At 47.0% G+C, this 15,098-nt stretch overlaps 1 protein-coding gene across 7 annotated transcripts in view; it reads left to right on the top strand.

The window, feature by feature from the left end:
• The first annotated feature begins 8,686 nt into the window (after positions 1 to 8,686).
• The window catches only part of ST7 (suppression of tumorigenicity 7), a 216,341-nt gene continuing 209,929 nt past the window's right edge, over positions 8,687 to 15,098 (top strand). For 2 of the 7 annotated variants that reach the window (XM_019492169.2, XM_019492163.2), the window contains exon 1: positions 8,693 to 9,042. In XM_019492169.2, the coding sequence (XP_019347714.2) occupies positions 8,874 to 9,042 (169 nt within the window). In that variant the 5' untranslated portion in view covers positions 8,693 to 8,873. Of the gene's footprint in view, positions 9,043 to 15,098 lie in introns of all 7 variants that reach the window. The other 5 variants (XM_059725946.1, XM_019492154.2, XM_019492151.2 and 2 more) reach the window with 5 other exon arrangements.

Here is a 15,098-nt window from a genome sequence, read left to right as displayed (position 1 = left end):
AGTCTGCTCCAGAAACAAGTGCTTTGCATCAGGAAAGGACATCCTGCAAGGTTCAGCACTGCTTGACTCCTGCGATCATCTTAGTGAATATGACAATTTTTGTCTTCACATGCATCTGCAGTCAGGAATATAGAAGAGCAAGGTCTGTCCCAAAGGCAGAAACAGGAATATTGTCCCAGGTGGCAAACTGGAGAGGGGTTAAGGGAGGAGGAGGAAGGTACTTGGGTAAACAACACAGAACAAGACCCTTCAGTAGGGCATCAGCCTTCCCTAGACTTCACTGTCGGATCCAAAGTCTTGATGGTCTTGAATGTGACTGCAAGATCTTCAGGGGGAACAGACAATGTTGCTGGGGGGCTATTTCTGATGTCTCCTCCAAAGGGACTGCAAGGTGGGTAGGTATTGTGCAGGGTGGGGAAAAGGAGTGGATGGGACTGACCTAAAGCAAGGAGGGAGGTGGTAGGGAGGGGAGGATACTGGAAGTGCAAACAAAGGAAAAGGAAAGGTGAGGAAAGAAAGGTGGTGTGGGACAGCACAGCCAGGGAAAGGAGGAAGCAGGGGTAGAAGAATGTATTCCCTGCTGTGTGCATGCAGGATAATGGGGGGGAAAATGGAGCTGTTCCAAGGGTAGAGTTGGACAGGTACCAAGAGGTAAGATCAATCAGCAATTTATGGGTAGAGGGAGACTATATTGCTCCCCTTTCATCAGCAGCCAAGTAATAGCAGCTGTCACTGACTTCTCCAGGAGCCCCGATGATGTGAAGGGGGCTGGTCCTCAGAGGGGAGATGTGCTAAAACAGGGGCAGGCAATTATTTTGGGAGGAGGGCTGCTTACTGAGTTTTGGCAAGCCATTGAGGTCCATATGACAGGCAGCCAGGGGCAGATAAATATAAATTTTCTAAAATGTTTAGGGGCCCCGCAGGCCGGCTAGAATGGCCTGGCAGGCCGCATCTGGCCCACAGTCCGCATCTTGCCCACCCCTGTGCTAAAATGAGCTAGGACAGTACAGAAAAAGAAGATCATCTTGTGGTTAAGACAGCTGAATATCATTTAAGAATTTTATTCTTTCTTTACCTGTGCACAATCTCTGTGATCTGGGGCAAGACACTTACAGTTCTCACAAGTAATCACTAATTTGGTGTTCCTCATTTGCTGAGTGTGCAGTGTAAGATGCTGGGATCTGATTGGTAGAAGTGCTAGGTAGTCACAGCTACAACTAGTTGAACAACACGCCCAGTGCTGTATAACACTAAACAACCTGCAGAGGCAGATTAAGATTCATCGGGGCCCTGGGCAAACAGAAAATTGGAGGCCTCCCACACCCTACTACAAACATGAATATATCAAAAAGCATTAATAAATAGACCCATTAAATGTTTACATGGTGCATTAATAAAGCACAACATGCAATGTTAAAATTAACTATTCAGATTTGCTACACACAAAAAGGAATAAAACAACTGCCTTAGGAAAATTACTCAAATGCATGGGATCACCATAAATGTATAATAACACGAAAGCATCCTGGTGCTTCAAAATGGTGATGGGGGTGCTTGAACTAAAGTTCGTTGAATGAGCTTTAGTTCAAGTGCTGTCACTGCCATTTTTAAGTGTGGGGACACTGACACGAGGGACCATGGCACTTTAATTAGAGCCACTGTAATTAAAGTGCTACTCCCAACCACCAAAGCACATGTAAAAATGCCAAGAGGCAGCTGCCTGAGCCTGTCCAGGAGGGCTGAGGCCAACGGGGAAGGTGTGAGCCTTCCTGGCTGGCCAGGGCTGCGTGGTCTCTGGGCCAGCCGCTCAGCCCCCAGTTGCTCTGTTGCATGACCTGCAACCTGACCCATCTGTGTGTCTGCGTGTGTGTGTGCCTGTATGTCTGTGTCTGCCCCGTGGCCCCAGACTTTGCTGCCCTAGCCCCCTCCCTCACCGTGGGGGCTTCAATTTGCCCCCTCGCCCCATTTTCCCTTCCACAGACTTACCTCCATGAAGTAAGTGGGTTGTGGAGCTCTGCTGGGCTGCTCTTCTCCCTCCTCCCTGCTCTGCTGTCTGCTGGCCGGGCTGGCTCCTGGTCACCAGCAATGCTTGTGGGCCAGTGCGCATATGCACATATGCATGCTGCCTGCCTCTCCCTCCCAGGCCTCCATTTCCTAAAGGACCCTGGGCTAGACTGGGCATTAATCTGCCTATGGCAACCTGGGAAAAATCAGGTCCCAGATATCTCACACCAAGCATCTCAAATTAATGAACATTTTTTTTACCTGGCATTCTCTGTTCCTCAATTTTCAATCGATAAAATATGATAATACACCTGTCTCACACAGGTGTTATAATTGTTTGTGAAGCACTCAGATACCATAGTGAACAGAAAAGTTCAACAGGAAATTAATATTTTTGCATTCATGACAAGGTTTGAACAATGTGTGATAAATAGGGTCTGAAGATACACGTTGAACAAGGATGATTAAACAAAATATCAGATCAACAATATCAAATAACAATCAAACCAATAGCTGTTCTTTCTGTGAGTGCTGTCCAACTTGTGTATTTAATGCAGCAGAGGTCCTCCACTCTCATGCATGGAGGGGGGAAGGAGGAGTATGAGAGCTCCAGTTCTTTTTTGGAACACGCCGACCAGACCTTCTCCCCCCACCCCGCTTTTTGTAGTCACACAATTCCAATGTTGCTATCAAGTAGAGACAATATTGTCTTATGTTGAAAAGGTAATTTGAATTTGAAAGATAAGTTAATGGAGGGATTCATTAAGGGAAGGTTTCAGGAAAACATTTCAGAGAGATGTGATGTGTCTGAACTCAGGCAAAGATTGTAGTTGGTACACATTGAGGGCTATAAGCTGTACAGAAAGGACAAAGTGGGAAGGAGAGGGGGAGGAGTTGTGCTCTATGTCAAGGAGCGCTGTACATCGACCCTTATCAAAATGGATTTGGAAGAGGAGAAAGTAGAAGGATTGTGGATTAGGATACATGGAGGACAAGGGGAAAGAGATTTGGTGGTAGGGGTCTGTTACAGACCCTCACACCAAGGGAAGAACTAGATTCGGAACTCCTGAGGCAGCTCTCAGAGACCATGAAGGCTAGGGAGGCGGTAGTCATGGGGAACCTAAACTACCCAGACATCTGCTGGGAGATGCAGACAGCAAATTCCCACCGTTCACGCAGGTTCCTATCTTGTGTACAGGACCTCCTCCTGACGCAGGAGGTACGTGGTCCCACTAGGGGGAATGCCTTACTAGACCTAGTATTTGCAACAGGGGATGACATGGTAGGGGACCTACAGATCAGTGGTCCCCTGGGGGACAGTGACCACCAAATAATAGAATTCGTCATAAGGCATAGAGTGGGTAAGGTAACCAGTAGGGTGGAAGTGCTAGACTTTAGGAAGGCTGACTTCAGCAAACTCAGGCGTTTAGTCTATGACGCACTGCAGAGTAAGAGATTTAGCAAGATGGGAGCCCAGGAAGGGTGGCTGTGCCTTAAGGAAACCATCCTGTGGGCACAGAGGGAGACGATCCCAATGCGGAGGAAAGCGGCGAAAGGGGCCAAGAGACTTCCCTGGCTGCCCAGAGAAATCCAGAGCAGCCTAAGGGCAAAAGGGGAAGGGGGGGGCATATAAGCAGTGGAAACAGGGAGGGATTACTAAAGAGGAGTATGCCTCCTCAGCTTGCAGTTGTAGGGAGGCAGTTAGAAAGGCCAAAGCTACCATGGAGATGAGGATGGCATCCTAAGTTAAGGATAACAAAAAATAGTTTTTTGGATATATAGGGAGTAAAAGAAAAGTCCAGGGTGGAATAGGACAGCTACTGAATGGGCAAAAGCAATTGGTGATGGACAGGGGGGACAAGGCTGAACTCCTCAATGAGTTCTTTGCCTCAGTGTTCCTAAACGAGGGGCAAGACAAGTCTCACAATGAGATTTTAGAGAGGCAACAGCAGGGTGCCAGACTACCAAGCGTTGATCCTGAGATACTGCAGAGTCACTTGGAAGAACTGGATGCATTTAAGTTGGCAGGCCCAGATGAGCTCCATCTGAGGGTACTGAAGGCACTGGCTGATGTCGTTGCACACCCACTGGCAAGAATATTTGAACACTCGTGGCGCACAGACCAGGTCCCGGAGGACTGGAAAAGGGCCAATGTGGTCCCTATTTTCAAGAAGGGGAGGAAGAAGGATCCAGGCAACTATAGGCCAGTCAATCTCACCTCCATCCTTGGCAAAGTCTTTGAAAAGATTATTAAGGCTCATATATGTGAAACCCCAGCAGGAAAAATTATGCTGAGGGGAAACCAGCATGGGTTCATAGCAGATAGATCATGCCTGACTAATCTAGTCTCTTTTTATGACCAGGTTACAAAACACCTGGACGCAGGAGTAGGGGTTAACATCACCTACTTAGACTTCAGGAAGGCCTTCGGTATGGTATCCCACCCCATACTGGTGAACAAGTTAAGAGGCTGTGACTTGGATGACTACACAGTCCGGTGGGTAGCAAATTGGCTAGAGGGTCGCACCCAGAGAGTGGTGGTGGATGGGTCGGTATCGACCTGGAAGGATGTGGGCAGTGGGGTCCCGCAGGGCTTGGTCCTTGGACCGATACTCTTCAATGTCTTCATCAGCGACTTGGACAAGGGAGTGAAGTGTACACTGTCCAAGTTTGCGGATGATACAAAACTGTGGGGAGAAGTGGACACACTGGAGGGCAGGGGACAATTACAGGCAGACCTGGACAGGTTAGACAAATGGGCAGAAAACAATAGAATGCAATTCAACAAGGAGAAATGCAAAATGCTGCACCTAGGGAGGAAAAATGTCTAGCACACCTACTGCCTAGGAAATGACCTTCTCAGCAGCACGGAAGCGGAAAGGGATCTCGGAGTCCTAGCGGACTCCAAGATGAACATGAGTCATCAGTGTGATGAAGTTATCAGAAAATTTAACTGCACTTTATCATGCATCAGCAGGTGCACGACAAATAGAACCAAGGAGGTGATACTTCCCCTCTATCGGGCGCTGGTCAGACCGCAGCTGGAATACTGCATGCAGTTTTGGGCACCACACTTCAAGAGGGATGTGGATAACCTGGAGAGGGTCCAGAGAAGGGCCACTCGTATGGTTAAGGGCTTGCAGGCCAAGCCCTACAAGGAGAGACTAGGGCACCTGGACCGACCTCTTCAGCCTCCGCAAGAGAAGGTTGTGAGGCGACCTTGTGGCTGCCTATAAATTCATCATGGGGGCACAGAAGGGAATTGGTGAGGCTTTACTCACCAAGGCGTCCCTGGGGGTCACAAGAAATAATGGCCATAAGCTAGCAGAGAGCAGATTTAGACTGGACATTAGGAGGAACTTCTTCACAGTTAGAGTGGCCAAAATTTGAACTGGGCTCCCAAGGGAGGTGGTGCTCTCCCCTACCCTGGGGGTCTTCAAGAGGAGGTTGGATGGGCATCTGGCTGGGGTCATCAGAACCCAGCGCTCTTTCCTGCCCATGCAGGTGGTCGGACTCTGTGATCTATTGAGGTCCCTTCCGACCCTAACATCTATGACCCCCTGCCAGCCAGGGGTGCACTGCCCTGGCTTAATATTTGTTGGCATTAATTTCATGTGTAGATGAACCCAATAAGTCTAAGAGCTAAAGAAAAGAACAAAATAAGTATAATGCTTTATTCTGATGCAAGGATAATATACTACTGGAAAATACTTTATTACTGATTACTGATACTCATTCTACTACCTCATTTTAGTTTGTATCCGAGTTGGTTATTTTACTGTTACAGCAGCCAAATCAAATCCTATTTTGATGCATATTATTATGGCCTTCCTTTTTTCTTTTTTAAGATTTCAAATACATGCCTCTTTCACCTCCCAACAATCTAATTTTCTAAACAGGTTCTCTTTCACCCCTTTGGCAGGGCTTTCACAACCACAGGCCACTTTTTGGCAGTGTGGCAAGTGGTTAGCTTTCTCCACCTTCCTTCAGTTTAAACATGTCTTCAGGAGGCCAAATATCTTGTTCCTCCTAATATGGCAGTTTCTCAGTCTGTATCTGCTTTCAGTCCCAATACTGAAGACAGGATTGGCAACATTACACTCTCCATTTGCTAATCAGAGATCATTTTATCAGAGACTAGGAAATAGTTTTGCACTCAGAGATCACCCTGACCCTGCTTTAGAAGTCAGGAACAAATATAAATTCTTCCTTGTTACATCTTTTCTGAGGTGTGGTACTCTGAATATACAAAAGCTACCTCTACTCTTCTTTTTGAATCAGTGTGGGCATATTTTGAATTACCCCTATCCTCTTCTAAAGTTTGAGAACATACCCACAGCTCCAAGATGGTTTCTGTTTATGACCCTAGGAATAAAAACTCCAAACTGATTATCAGTTGAGAAGTCTGTACATTTAAACACATACTGAGTTTGTCTTGTTTTAGCATAGTAAAAATACATTTCAAATAATGTTCAAGCTTAATCTTCAATTCAAACTTAATCTTCAATCTGAATCAACATATTATAAATTCACTGAGGAGTGGCATAGAATCATTAGCTGTACCTCAACAGCTTTTTTGATATTTTTTATCTCTGAGAAGAGACATTGATTGATAGGATCTGAAAATTCTGGTTACAGTACTATATTGATTTTTGTTAAATACTTACACTCTAATTAGTGTATTTTAACAAAACACAACAATTAAACTGTTTGCACTCTCACCTGCTAATCCTTCATTTTTTTTTACTTGTATGTAGATTTTAGATTAAAGTCTTTAGAGCAGTCACACTTCTCCTTACCTATTTGTACAATGCCACGTGCATCTATTTATTAACCTTACCTTGGGCATGTTCAATAAGTTATATATTTGTACTGAGGTGAACATCAAAATGTATTGACATAGGAAGATGATGGTTCTTGATGGTCATAAGCCAATGTATGAATTGTTTAGGTGTAGTTTAAAGCATTCAGAATATCTGGCACTTTGTCTGTTCCAGCCAAGACTTGAAGGGGTGCTTCAATTGTCATGTTTCACTAAGGATTTGATTTATATTCTGGTATTGCCCAAGACATGCTAGGCACTGTCCCAACACACCAGGAGCTGGCCCAGAGCAGTTGTCAACCTTGTCAGACTCCAGGCACCCCTCAGAGAATGCCTGATATTGGTTTTTGCTTTTTTTTTTTTTTTTTTGCGTTTTGCCCCCCACGCCCCCGCCTGTCTCACCCATTGACTCCTCAATCTACATTTTCACTGACTAACTGTCTTGTATGCATACCAGCCCAGCCACTGGCTTCTTTACTTTTCACTCCATCCAGGAAGAGCATGCACCAACTGCTGAAACTTCCTTAGCCTAACGAAGAGTTTTTGAACCCGAAAGCTTGCTTAATAATTATTTTCCAACTATTTGGGTTGGTCTAATAAAAGATATCAGATTCATCCAAGGAACCTTGTTTGCCTATTTGAAATCTCTGGGTTTCTCTTGTAAAACATGTTTGCACACCTAATAGTGCTGACATTGCATGGCCTCCCACAGCACCCTTGCAAGGCACACCAGGGTGCAGTGGCACCCTGGTTGAGAGCCCCTGGCTTAGGAAACCCTGGAGGTTCCTTCTACCCCTATGATTCCAGAAGACATTATTCAAACAATCAGTACTATCCAGGGAGCCCACCCAACAGCGCTACAGTGAGTTCAGAGGCACACCAAAGAAAGCAGAGGGGATACAACCCCATTATTTTGTGCTTTGTGCCTAATGTGAAACACAATGATACTCGTGTCTTCTAAGCATTTACAAACATCTTTTTAGAGCAAAAGTGAGGCCGCTCCCCACTGAGCTTCTTGTTCATTAGGCAGGCAAGGTTCTTTGGGTAGATGTGATATCTTTTATTAGACCAACTAAAAAGTTGGGAGAAAAGTTCTTTGCAAGCTTTTGGGCACAAACACCCTTCCTCAGGATTAGGGAGACTGCTGAGCCAGGTACAGACATTACACTTTTACTGGTATAAGTGATTGGAAAGCCATCTATCCCCGTAACAGAACAGAAGTTCGGCATGCGCATACTGGTTTAAAAATGGTGGAACCTGGTCTAAGACGTGTCCCCTCCCCACCCACCGGCGAACGTGTGCCCTGTTTGCTGCGGTTCTAAACTGCGCTGCTTACAGACAACTGCAAAACTTAAATCGATTCCGCCTCCAGGGTTTCCAGCGCCTGCACGGAGCCCTGGCCTGACCTGTTCACCAGGGAGAAACGAAGTCCATTGACAACAACCCCTGTGACAAGGCAGACGAGCCGGAGTTGAGAAGACGATGGGGGGAGGAGACAGGAGGACAACCTTGTTCAACACGTGGCAGGAGGAGGCACCGAGTGAAGGAGAAAAGCACTTCTTTCTTTTTTTAACATTAAGATAACCGACTGCAAGCCCGTGTCCCGTCTCGCAAGAGCCCCGGGGCAGAGCAGTAACGCTGCCGGCCCTGCTGGGCTGTGCTGCCCCCGCCGTCCCGCTCCCAACTCCCCGCGCACCAAGGGCTGCCCCGGCCCCGGCCCCGGCCCCGGCCCCGGCCCCGCGCCGCCCCTGAGGCGCGGGTCCGGGCCGGGCCCCCTCGCTCGGCCTCTCCTCCCGCGGCGGCGGGGCGGGACCTGCCCAGAGCGTCCTCGTGGCAGGACAAGCGGCCCAGCCGTGGTGCCCGGCCCTCCCCCCGGGCGGGGCCTTCCCGGGGAGGCGGCCGGGCTCGGCTCGGCTCGGCTCGGCTGTGCCCACCCCGGCCCGGCCCGGCCCGGCACCAGGCGCTGCCAGTAGAGAAAGCCTGGCAGGGGGGCAGCAGACAGCACCGAGCCTCCCCCGCCGCCGCCTCTTGGTTCCCCCTGGGAAACATGGCTGAGGCGGGGCCGGGGCCGGGGCCGGGGCCGGGCTGGCTGGAGCAGCTCAAGTCGTGTTTCGCCTGGTCCGGGACGTCCCCGTGGACGCTCTGGCTCTTCGCCCTGCTCTGCCTCGCCGGCGTCCTGCGCCTGCCGCTGCGGATCAGCGACAACCTGAGCACAGGTGGGGACGCGGCTTGTGCGCGACGCACCCACCGGGGACTCCGCTCCCGCCCCGAGGGGCCTCTCGCGCGCGGCCGAGGGGAGGCGAGTCCCGGCCCCGCGGGGCTGGAGCGGGCTGAGTTTAGCTACCACCTCGTGTGTGCTCCCTCCCTTCCCTTCCCATGGGGCTTCTCAGAGTGGCAGCGAGGCAGGGGGTGAAAAGAGGGTGGTGGCAGTCGCATAGTGGCCGGCAGCGTCTGCTTGGAAGAGCCAGGAGCCCCGTGGAAGGGACAGCAAAGCTTGCCCCGCTCCTTGGTGGAAAGGACTTTCCACCTCCTTGGCACAGTCTGTGTGCAGCCAGGCCCCGGCTTGGATCAGTTCAGGGTCTCCCACTAGTGGAGTTTTAGCAGCAGCTCTTCTTTTTGTTCCTCCTCTTCGTTTTTGGTCTGGCAGGGTCATGCACTTCCTCTTTAATGCAGGCACCTTGGTTATTGTGGGTAATGTCTTTTCCCACCTGGAGAGTAGCTTTCTGCAAACCACCCGTCAAGTCCAGTCCATCCGGAGATGGAAGCTGGCATGGAGCCTGGTAGCAGGTGACAGCAGAGCTGTCGCCTCTGTGGGCCACCAGTTGCGTTCCAGGTAGCATCTGAAGTGGTAGGTGATGAAGCCATGGGTGGATGGAGGCCTCCTTGAGAGAGTAGTGAAAGCAGTGGAAGTTCTGGACCCCCCAAATCTTTATGTGGGAAATGCTAGCCTTACCCTTGGACCTTAATGTCACCCCTATTTCCCCAACCCCTTTCTTGCCTGCAGCAGCCTCAACTGGTTGAAGTAATGGGCACAACACAAGGCCTGTCTTTTGCAGAGGGAGTCTGATGCGGGCGGATAAGTTGGGAGGAGGAAGTTATTAGTTGAAGTTTTGGTTCATTGCAACTGTTATTTTATTCTACTTTTTCTTTGGGACGAAGAACAACTTTGGTGTCTACTTCTTCTTTGACTGTATTTTTAACAAGTGACAAAGGCATCCCGAGCCTTGGATTCTTTGGTCTGTTTGTTATGTATAAACAAATGCTGTGTAGTGTCAGCAATGGGCTTACACTTCTATTGGGTTAGGTATGTAAGAAGAAACAGTGCAGACGGGAAGTGATATTTTGTGAGTATCGTGTTGGTTCCATTCCTTTCTCTTAGACTGCTTTATTGTGCATGTGTGTTAAATTCAGATCTTCTTCTAGAGAGGCGGTAACAATCGAGACCAGTAGTGCTCAACCTTTTCCCAAGTGACCCAGATGGGCAGGGCCCAGTCCATCTGTAGGCCGGATCCAGCTGGGGGTCCTGATCCGGTGCCCAGGGTGGGCACCATCCAGCCAGAGAGGAAGAGGAGGGGAGGACTCAGCCCTGAGGGGAGAAGGGACATGGCTCACCCCCAGCCACCTGGGGCTTAGAGTTGGGAATATGGCAGCAGGGGAGGGCAGTCATATTAACGACTGCTGCTCCCCCGCTGCTAAATTTCCCAACCCATGGGGAGCCCTGCACGCCAAATGCCATAGTTCCATGAGCCGCATTTGGCATGTGAGCTGGAAATTTGTATTTTTAAAGGAGTAGACTTGTTTACTTGTTTCTTGCTTTTGTATCTATACCTACCTGCTATCTCTGTACAAATAACATGTATATTTTTGTACCAAACGTATTCTTTTCCTCTACTGCTTTTTATATGAACAGATGCCCAGGGATCCCTAATAGCCCATACTCAGGGTTAGGTATGGAACCTTTTTACCTCTGTGTGGATTAAAACAAACCTAAATAAGTAGTGAGCAAAAATCTGATTGTGTGCTGGTGGAGGAGGGGGTGCTCTCAGTCCATTTCCACACCTAGCACACAACTGACACTCTTGCAGACAGCTCTGCTGAGACTGTCATGGATTTAAGGAGCATAGACCCTGACCCATCCTCTGTTCCTAATGACACTTGACATTTGCTAGGCCGTGTTGAGAAGACTGCTGCCTATGTGCTGCCCATGTAGAACAAGTTCTGTGCTAAATAGGAACCTTCAGTAACAGGGCTGGTAATCTTTTGTTCTGGCTTACACCACTTGCTTATTGCAGGATCCAAGGATGAGGCTTCTTAGTGTTTTCTAAGTGCTGTTCAGTTTTCTGGAGTTTTTGGCATAGCTCATTCTTTTGAATGAAAATGAGAAGTAAAAGATAGTGAGAGGTTTACTGGGAGGTAATCATAGCAGTGTGCTCCCTATTAACATATTATTAAACTTAGTGAAGGTATTTTTCTGGAGAACCCATTCATTTATTGAATTAGCAGAAATTTAAGTAGTGTTAGCCAGTCTGAATTTGTTGCAAGGGGGCGCATCTTATCTTTTTCTTTTCTGTTTTAGTGCTTGCAGGCTTGCATCAAAAACTCTGCATCAGGAGCTATAATGTAATGCAAAAGCCTTTGGAGGTACGAAGTGTGATGCATGCAACTTCCTTCCCTCTAGGAAGCTCAGTCCCCCCCCCCCCCCTTTACACATTATAGATATTGCATAGCTAACGAGTTAATTGCACAGTTCCCTTGAGGCTAGCAACATGTGCAAAGTATCTATCCTACCATAAATATCTCCAATCAGTTATAAAGTTAGACCTCAAAAATGTTACTGACTTTATGGCTGGTTGCTATTGAGCTTTAATTTGCACTTGTAGCAGGGTCTCTCCTGTGGCTGTGAGACCCATCAGCCAGCGGGGCTCCCAGCCACAGCAAGTAGGTATGCACCATACCTAGCTGGGGCTGGGAGTCCTGCAGCTAAGGGGACTCTTGGTCCCAACATCTGTGGATTCTGTGTCCCGGCAGCACCCTACAGGAGCCAGGACCCAGAGCCCCACAGATGCTACGATCTCCCAGCCTCTGGGATTTCATGCATCCCTGAGGCAGTGAGATTGCAGTGGCTACCTCTCCCAGCCACAGAGGTGCCATGGGTGTCCCTGTGGCCAGGAGCCCCCTCATCTGGGCAAGGGAATATACTTTCCCTGCACTGGTAATAAGGTATGATGGGAGCTAATGCATGATTGTGTGGATCATGCATTAGATTCCAATATGCCTTTACCTGAATAGGTAGAGGGGCCCTAAAAGTATTATCTACACAGTGTTTGTTCTTCATTTCGACCTGGTTTGGGAAGCAAATAGACTGAGATTCCTCTTAACCTTTTTTCTGTCATGGAAACAAAGTAGATTTAAAACACTGTAGTTTTCAGATTAGAAGTCAGACTGTAAGCAGAATTAAAAGAAATGTATGAGAACTCACTTTGCCTAAATGTCAGTTGAAAGTACACAATTTGCTTTTTTTTGTTACACTTTGGTGTTCTAATGATGTCATGGTATCACCTCAGTACATTGCATAATAAATGTATTAGACTTTATAGTTTAGATTTATCCAACAAACACATCATCTTATTGACATTTTTTCTAGTTCCAAAAACTATAGAACTACATGAGAACTAGTTAGACTTGCATTTTAATTTTCCTCCCTGTATGCTTTTTCAGTTGAAATACATGATTACAGCAGACTTCACCTGTTTTTCATTGAGATGGCTCAAATACAAGTAAAGTGCCAGTTGAAAATGAAAGATAGGAAAAGCCTTCACACCTGTGGCTTGAAAAGCTCACAGAGAGAACCCTCTAAAGCCACAAATCTTTCCATGAAAACTAGTTACTGAGAACAAAAATCACAATACAATATTTATTCCTGAACTGTTCATATGCTACTGCACAATATTCTGATTAAAAAGTGAGCACTCATGATATCAGTAAAGCACGTGTTAAATAGATAAAAACTTATCACTGAGTAACTGATATCAAATGGGCGTGCTTTCAGGAGGATTCTGCAGGAATCAGTACTAGGGCTGATATCATTCAACATTTACAACTTTCCATCTGGAGCACGGTTGTAAACTGTAAATTTATGGATAGTGCATAAGAAACCACGCTAAAAATGCGTGTCTAACATCCGTTAAAAAAAAAAAGTAAGAAAGTGCTTGTGGCAGTACAGCTCAGTGCCTCTCAGGGAACTGCCAGTCTCTTCCTCCTCTCATCCCAGCCATGTGCTGCTGCTGTGTTTCCTGGCTGCCCTTGCCTTTAACCAGCTGCTCAGTGCTTACCTCAAAGGTATGCAGGGCTTCATGGCCGCCAGACTGGACAGGACAGGGAGGCCCCTTGTAAATTTGAGCTGTGAGGCTGGGAGAGGGGGAAGAAGGATGTGAGGTGAATGGCAGGGGTGGGGCTTGAAATGGGGGTAGCACAGTGTAAAACCATTGCTGCAGTCCTCACCATTTCTTACTAAGGATCCCAATATGATTAAGAATGAAAAGATGATATTACAGTTATATTGTTTCTTTAGCAAGAGTGTTGCCTTCAGCAGTAGACTCTGAAATGTCACTTAGAATGATGAGCTTTATGTTCACATGTAGTTAACACTACTTTTTGAAAGGGGAAAGAGAGGGTTAGGGTTTTAGAAATATTTTTGTTTTTGCTTTTTAGACAAGTCTTAAGATTATTGTTTTCATATCAGTCATTTGAGAGGGTTGCCAACTGAAGAAGTATTTTCTTTGTTTGTTTTACTTGACAATCTGCAAGCTTCTTAGTGATGGCCAAACTTTTTTTTTTAAACTATGGCTCATGTTGAACCCTTAAACTTGAACCCAGCCCTTCTAAGTGCTGTCCAGGTCTTGACTGAAGGGTTATATTTATATTATATAAAACATATATCAGTAAAAATGTATCAGTAAAAATGTGGTTGTCAGTAACAAGTTTGTAGATTGTTGGTAAAAAATGTTTCTTGGGTTGGCAACCCTGATGTGGACATAAATATATAATCATAATTAGTAGTATTTGCAAGTAATACAGAAGTTTGTGGATTGGTAATACCAGAACAGCTTTACAGAGCAATCTGGATTGGTTGGTAAACTGGAACCAATTTAATCAATTGAACTAGTAGGCATTTGTTCATAGTTATGAAAAGAGGAAATACCATATTTATTCAAATATAAGACAGCTCCCCAATAATTAGTTTCTGTATATGGAAAATTTATAAATTTGTTATCGTTTTCCAGGTATAGAACCTAATTATGGGAGGTTTGTTTTAAATTCATCCACCCGCAACTGCGGCAACAGGGAAAGCAGTGGCTGAGAGGGTTGGGTGGCAGTGGAAGGGGAGTCAGGCATCCCCCTTATCTTCATACCCCCACTTACCCTTGCAGCCTTCCTGCTGCTCATTCCCCCTTACTCCCCACAGCTTCTGCCCCACTTTTCCTCCCTCCTCCTCCCCATTACTGTCAGATGCTGCTCGTGCTCTGTTCCCTGCTGGATCACAGAGCACAGCACCTAGAGGTGCTGTTGACTGGCCAGGCAGGGGACAGAGTTTCCCAATACTACGTGCCTGAGAGGGAATCTAGCCCATGCAGAAGCTGAGCTGCACCTGACAGTTAAGGGGACCGAGGTGGGGGTGGTGGGAGAAGCTACAGAGGACAAGTGGAGGGGGAGGGCAGGAGGCTCTTTGGGTCTGACTTTGCCCCTGACTCAGGGTCAGGACTAGTGAGTCCCAGCATCTGCTTGCCCCCCCTCCCCCTCCTCCCCATTTTGCTTTGTATACAAATCTAAGATAAAGCGGCTTTTTTCCCCGTGTTGATTGAGGGGGGGAAAAACCCTCATCTTAAATCTTAGTAAATATGATAATATGGTGACATCTATAAAATGGGGGCCTGAGTTTTAGAAATTAATGACTTTGAAAAGGTTTTAGGCATCGTGGACAAGCAGCTGTAAATGACTGCCCTGGGCATCACTGGCCAAAAAGCTAATATGACTGTGAAAGGTATAAAAAGGAGTAGCAGATGGGGAAAAGGGTGTGGTTGTTATCTCTTTGGTAGTAGTGAGACACCCGTTGGAACCCCATGTCCAGTTCTGATGTCCATATTTTGAAGGGTATTGAAAAATAGGAGAGAATGCAGGAAGAGCCATAGGAATGGTTCTTCAAGGGTCACAGAAATTTCTTTTCAAAGAGAAACATAATTCTGTTTGTTAAGCAAAAAAGCAGACTGAGGGA

The sequence above is a fragment of the Alligator mississippiensis genome, chromosome 4 (assembly GCF_030867095.1).
Source record: "Alligator mississippiensis isolate rAllMis1 chromosome 4, rAllMis1, whole genome shotgun sequence".
Taxonomy (NCBI): Eukaryota; Metazoa; Chordata; order Crocodylia; family Alligatoridae; genus Alligator; species Alligator mississippiensis.
The sequence above is the reverse complement of the archived record's forward strand: the minus strand, read 5'-3'. Positions and strand labels throughout refer to the sequence as shown.